Source organism: Saccopteryx leptura, chromosome X (assembly GCF_036850995.1).
Source record: "Saccopteryx leptura isolate mSacLep1 chromosome X, mSacLep1_pri_phased_curated, whole genome shotgun sequence".
NCBI lineage: Eukaryota > Metazoa > Chordata > Mammalia > Chiroptera > Emballonuridae > Saccopteryx > Saccopteryx leptura.
The window spans coordinates 37,487,734-37,494,338 of NC_089516.1; the positions used below are offsets into that span (position 1 = coordinate 37,487,734).

The 6,605-nt window shown below is 43.0% G+C and overlaps 1 protein-coding gene across 3 annotated transcripts; it reads left to right on the forward strand.

Moving 5' to 3' along the window:
• Nucleotides 1-859: 859 nt before the first annotated feature.
• Nucleotides 860-5,834, forward strand: LOC136385567 (spindlin-2). 3 transcript variants are annotated; one of them, XR_010747845.1, is made up of 3 exons: nucleotides 860-1,154; nucleotides 1,824-3,717; nucleotides 4,820-5,834. XR_010747845.1 is itself a non-coding variant. In XM_066356625.1 (2 exons), the coding sequence occupies exon 2, from the start codon at nucleotides 1,846-1,848 to the stop codon at nucleotides 2,620-2,622; it is 777 nt and encodes a 258-aa protein (XP_066212722.1). In that variant the 5' UTR covers nucleotides 860-1,154; nucleotides 1,824-1,845; the 3' UTR covers nucleotides 2,623-5,834. The 3 variants fall into 3 exon arrangements, 2 of the variants coding, with proteins under 2 accessions (XP_066212722.1, XP_066212723.1); XM_066356625.1 differs by having other exon boundaries at nucleotides 1,824-5,834; XM_066356626.1 differs by having other exon boundaries at nucleotides 1,844-5,834.
• Nucleotides 5,835-6,605: the final 771 nt, after the last annotated feature.

Sequence of the window (6,605 nt, forward strand, 5' to 3'; positions counted from 1 at the left end):
TAATACTAAAGAAGAAAATAGGATCAAGACTTGAGGATAACAAAGAACTAAATTTTATTTGTAATATTTTATTTCTATTTTTAAATGATTCAGTAAAAATAAGTTAAATTAAATTTAATGCAGAGTAGTAGTTCTAACGTTATAAACACTATTTTTAAAATATCATAAAAGGTATTTTACAAATAATTTTGAAAACTAATTTTGCAAGAATGATCTCAGATTTTTGAGATTAGAAAAATGGCAAAGGAGTGCTGGTGAATGACTGGATTTAGGGTGGATTATTTTCTTCAAGTGAATTTCTGAATGTTACAGTGTCCACATTGTGCATGCAATTCTTTTTCCAATTGGTGGAAAAAAACATAAATGAAGAAAGAAAAAAGATTATCCTCAAGAACTAAAGTCTAGAAATGACCACGCAGTAAAAATACCTAGAGATTGGATCAAGAATGCAGACTGAGCACTAATGCATTTCTCTCATCCTACCACAAATCCTTTTAAATGACAATAAGAGCAGGTTTCTGTATATAAAGAATAACAGCAGGAAAACACAGGGAAAAGAAAGGGCGAATTCCTAGAAGATGGAAAGCAGATGGGGCAGGGCACCGTGGTGGGGGTGGGGTAAGGTGGGGGTGGGGAGCCGGGGGCCCCGAACTGGAGAAACGAACACTAGGTGATTAGTGAGTGGGGTTGTGGGCTAAGCTGCTCTTAATTTTGGAAAGGGGCGGGTACGGCAGCCAAGAAACCCTTCCCAAGCCCAAGGCCGAGGTGGGCGTGAGAGTTGGGGGAGGGGGCGCACGTTGTTTGGCAGGAAGGGGAGGCCTCTCTCCTGGCAGGAAGCTGCGCTACGGAAAGAGGGAGGAGACTGCTGCAGCATTAGCGGCTGGTGGGATCCCGATGTGGCACTGGGCCCTCCGCTGCAGACTGGGAGGCAGAGGGCCCGTGGGCACAGTGCTGGAGAGGCAGCCGCCATCCTCTTCGCTTACCAGGCAGCCCTCCCAGAAGCGCTCCTGGTTTACGGATCCTCCCCGAGCAGCTTTTACAAGCTCCCGGCTCCGCGCCTGCCGAACCACTTTCGCCACAGACTCACAGCGAAGGCAGCAGTGAAGTGTCCTCTGTTTGGGCACGTGAAGCCCGCGATCCCCGGACGCGGGGAGGTGGGCACTGGACTAGAAAACTGGAGAATGGGGGTTGGTTTGTGTAGGCAGGACAATTGGGGTCGGTTCTGGGATGGGACATAAGAGAAACTGAGACGAGTAACTTGGAGACTAGGGATGGGAGGCGGGGGGAGACAAAAAGCACCTGGATGGTGTACAAAGGCGGACAGAAAGGGAAAGAGGATTGTTGTGGGCACCCAGCGGGAAAATGGGGATGAACAGGAAGGAGATAAAGAAAAGAGAGTTGAACACCAGGCAGAAGGCATCATTATGGGAAGCTAGAGGTATGAAGAGCAGACCGTGATGGGCAGGGGACATGTGGACTACATTAGTGGAAATGGAGAGATGGAGTGGGATGTAAGAAATGGTGAATATTTGTGTTTGGTGTGGGGACTCTTGAATAGCAACAACGGATCAGAAATTATGCAAAAGACTCTGATCCCTGTTGCAGGGGCCTCAATCAAAACAACCACCACTTATCTAAAACTCCAGCGCAGCCAAAGGAGCCTGGAGGGAGGGCGCTGCAGGCAAGCATCCAGTATGTCTTGATAACCAGTATTCCTGCTGGACGGATCTGAATAATTTTGGCAGCAGTTTACATGGTGCCCAGGGACTTTGCGATAGAGAAAAATATTTTCATGCTATAATACACTAAATATTTCTCCCTAGCCTCTTTCCTCCCTCTGCAGGTATGAAGACCCCCCACAAAAAAGTAGCTGGGAGTCAGGAAACCAGAGAAGCTGTCAATCTTCACACCGGATCTGCAAATATGAGGAAGAAAAAAACCTCTCAAAAGAAACAAAGGGGCAGACCTTCATCCGAGCCCCGCAGGAATATCGTGGGATGCAGAATTTCACACGGATGGAAGGAAGGCGATGAGCCCATCACCCAGTGGAAAGGAACTGTTCTGGATCAGGTGCCTATAAATCCCTCTCTTTACCTGGTGAAATATGATGGAATTGACTGTGTCTATGGACTGGAACTTCACAAAGATGAAAGGATTTTAAAGCTTAAAATCCTTCCTGATAAGGTGCCATTTTCTCGAGTCAGAGATGTGCGCCTTGCAAATACTATAATTGGTAAAGCTGTGGAACATATGTTTGAGGGTGAGCATGGTTCTAAGGATGAATGGAGAGGGATGGTCTTAGCCCAAGCACCAATCATGAAAGCCTGGTTTTACATTACCTATGAGAAAGATCCTGTCTTGTACATGTACCAGCTTCTAGATGATTATAAAGAAGGAGACCTCCGTATCATGCCAGAGTCCACTGAGTCTCCTTCAGCAGAGAGGGAGCCAGAAGGAGTTGTAGATGGCCTGATAGGTAAACATGTGGAATATACCAAAGAAGATGGTTCCAAAAGGACAGGCAAGGTAATTCACCAAGTCAAAGCTAAACCCTCTGTGTATTTCATCAAGTTTGATGATGATTTTCATATCTATGTCTATGATTTGGTGAAAAAGTCCTAACTGTTAGGGTACAATTTTGCCACATTTTGTGGAGGCACATGTATGATTTGGAGACACACAAAAAATGTAACTTTTCAATGTGTAGAAAGCTATAGAGTCCCTACTAACCCACATCGTTGCCATCATAACTGTTGATTTCTTCTGAAAAATACAAATGTATGTGGACATGACGTGCTGTGTGTAAGGACTTTATCATGTTGAACAGAATGGGTATGTTTGGCGGATGGGGCATGAAAGGAAGGGACAGCTGTAAATTCAGGCTGTGATTAAGTTCGGCTAGTGTCATGATCATCAGCTGAGAACGGAATAGGACTTAGGTGTCCTGGTCTGGGGAGTGGGGAGGAGAAGGAACTGGACATGGACTGTGCTGAGAGGTGAAAGGGAAGTGACTGCTTAGGAAGAGGTGGGGATGTGCCAGAAACAGAGAAGCTCCTGGGAGGAGGGATGTCTTAGGAGGGGGGGCACCCAACTGGGTGGAGGTGAAGAAAAACAGAGGGAGAGGGAGATGTTGGGGCTTAGAGACAGGCAGACAGAATAAAGTGAGTAGAGAAGGGCACAAAGAAGCTTAGAAGAGGCCCAGAAGAAGCAGGAGAAAGACAAAGTTAGCAGGGATTTGGGGAGAGGTAACAAATACTCAGAGGGTATATAATAACAAAGAGAGGGTCTATGCATGTGTGAGAGACCAGAGGGACAGGGACACTGACGAAGGACAAAGGAGGAATTCTTATCAAGAAAGACTGAACAAGGGAGTGAAAATACAGAAAAAGAGGTGTGGGTAGTGGGGTCCATGTGAGATGCAGAAGCCCAAGGAAAAGTTGGATTTCTGACAGTATCTGCATTGCTGTCCCTGGTTCTGTAAACAAAAGATGTGGCAATTGTCAGCGAAACCAGATGGACTGGGCATTCCTTAAATGCATATTTTGACAGGGATGACTCAAGGGTTAAGCAGGAGCCAAGTTTATACCTAAAACTTTTATTTCAGGGAATTCATACCACAACTACAAGGCAGAACCCCAAACTTTCAGCCTAAATGCACTACCATTGCACACGTAGGCATGCGACTGTGGGTTGCCTTACACTTCCCAGAGGACCCAGGTGAAGTAAACCTTGGACCTGAAGGTTTTGGCTCCTTTACCCTATACTGTAGAAAGTATTCCTATGGGGAATGGGTCAGTGGGGCTCTCAGAAGTGAAGAAATGTGCTACCTTGCTTTTGGGAAGTATTTTATCCACAGAAATGAAACCTAGCTGAACCCAGATACATCAGTCCCTTCATTGTTCTTCCCCCTGGACTGTACCTTGATTTTCTACAGAGGAGAGACATCAGAACATTGAGTGTACTGTTAATATCCAAGGCATGGGGCATGACAGACCATGGCTCTCTCAATAGCTTTCTGAAACCACAGGTGGCTTCACCTAGTACCCCACCAAATTGAGGCTTCCTGCCCCCAGAAGCACCATTTGTTGGCTATATCCCAATAAATTGGGTCACTGTTGACTCTTCTCAGGGACCTCCTGGTCTGTCTTGTTCACCCCAAGCACAGGGGAACAGTAATGGAAGTTTGTGGAAGTGATGGAAAATACATGGAACAGTCAGGCTTGGTATAACTTAAATCCTTAACTTTATATTATCACATAGAGGTTCGTGGTTGGTGGCAAGTGGTTGAAGTAACCACAGTAAAGTTTCTCAGAGATATATCTTAACACATGAGTCTACATCCTTCTATTCTCCCCCCCCCCCGCCTTTCTGCACTCCTGCAAGGGACATTCCCTTCAAAATCCTCTCTCTGATTTACCTACCGCACACTTCACTGAAATATACAACTGCCTCAAATGGAAGTGTTCTGAGGACTCCTTACTGCTCGGGTCTCCCAAACTCCATGCATAACATGTTGGGAGAGAGGCAGGGAGATTCCAGGAGTTGAAAGAAGGTGGTATTTCCTCTTCCTTCTCTACCAAACATTATCTGAAGATGTTTACCTCAGGAATTACACAAGCAAGCCACTGTACCACGGCAGGAGTTAGTATTTCTTCATACAGCAGTCAATTTATTCTGGTAAACACCTGTAGGTCACCCATTGGCCAATTTCAATCAGCTGTCTTGCTTTGTTTGGTGTTCATGTTTTTATTGCTTTCTATGTTTAAATTAGTTTCTTTGACAATGGAAGGTTTCATATTTAAAAAAATCTTATTTCTAGATCATGTCAAATCAAAACAGTAAACTAACATTTAAGGCTCAACAAGGATCCTACAAGAATACAAGCAGCTGGGTCTGAAGAGGGCCTCAGCCTATTATAGAATCAGAATCCTCTCTCAAGTTGGCCATGCTCCCAGCTTGCCTGCTTCTCTCTAATAAAATGTCCAGTTGTGCCTTGGGTGCATTTATGTGTGTAATTTTGTGGCAAGACCCAGCGAAAACTGCCTAGCTCCCCTTTAGGCTTACTTGGACCACAATTTTTTATTTTATTTTCTCCCACCAATAGTTACTACAGGTAGGCTCTCTGCCAGGCTGTCTTGTAGGCACAGACACTTATGGTATGTTAGTGAACAAAAGAAACAAATAATTTTACCCTCATGGAACTTTCAGTTTAGTGTGGCAGACAATAGCCAAGATACTGTTAGTAAATATAAAGTATTTTCAAAGTGATAAGTGTTAAGAAGAAAAGGGAAGCAAGAAATGGGGAAGGAAATTCCACACTGGAGTCTGAAGTTTGATAAATTGGAAGGGCAGAGCAGGCCTTCCTGAGAAAATGGCCTTCGAGTACCCACCTAAAGGTACTCAAGGAGAGAACTGACCCTGTGTCTGGGGAAGGAGCATTCCAGGTAGAGGGACAGTGAGTGCTGATATCCCAAGGCACTTGTGGTCGGTCTGCCCTGTTCTAAAAACACTGAGGATGCTATCACAGCTGAAGCTGAGTGAGTAAGGTAGAGAATACCAGGAAGTGAGTTCAGAGAGGTGATAGGGATCTGGGAGAAGCTGATACCTTGGAACCTTGGAGGTAACTAGAATGAATTTGGGTTTTATACTGTTATGGGAAGCCACTCAAGTATTTTCAGCAGAAGCATGACATGATTTGTCTTATATTTTAACAGTATTACTTGCAGTTCTGGAAAGTAGTTTGTATGAAGTGCAAGAATTAAAAAATCAAGTTCAAATATGTTAGTGAAGTAAGAGGAACCTGGAAACAGATTTGCATGTAGGAAACTAATCATAATCCAAGTGACATTTTAGAAAATGAGGAAAGGTATTTATTCAATAACTGGTACGTTTCTTTTCTCTTAGGACAAAATTAACTTGAGCTCCGTCATCACACTTTACACACAAAATAAATTGTAGATGGAAAAACTATCTAATTTTGGAATGCAACATTTTTAAAATCAAATGGAAGAGAATATATTTTTACTTGTGGAAATAATGAACATTTTTGCTTACTGGCAAAAAATACACTAGTATTGAGGGAAAAGTTTGATAAATCTTAATATATGAAAATATGCAAACCTCTATTTCAAAATCATATACAACTTGGACTAGAATGAGATTAGGCTACAAACTTCAATATTTGAAATGATAAAATAAATAAATATTAAATACCAAACCACCCACACATGTGAAATTTGAAAATATTTATTGATCAGTTAAACAAGGGGGAGGTACTACACACTTTAGGTGATAGTTTATGTCAGAGAAAAACTTGCCATTATCTTATGAGCCTGAAACTGGCACATTACCAATAATTTTACTCATATTGTTGGAAGGCAATTGTGCATTTGTCTGATATGTTTCTGTACATCTTGAAAGAAAGGCACTAACTAGTCTCTTCTAAGATGTGTTTTTAAAGGTGTTTGAATAGCAGGCAACTTGAGCAGATAGAGATAGTATCTATCTCTGAAGTAAAGAGCAGGTTTGCTTAGAGTATGGAAGATTGAGTGATTCACTCTGGAGCAAAGTGAAGAAATGCTTATTTCAGTATAATAAAAATAACA

Excerpts from the sequence above, each read along its gene's own strand:
- LOC136385567 (XM_066356625.1), top strand. The coding sequence starts at position 1,846 with ATGAAGACCCCCCACAAAAAAGTAGCTGGGAGTCAGGAAACCAGAGAA.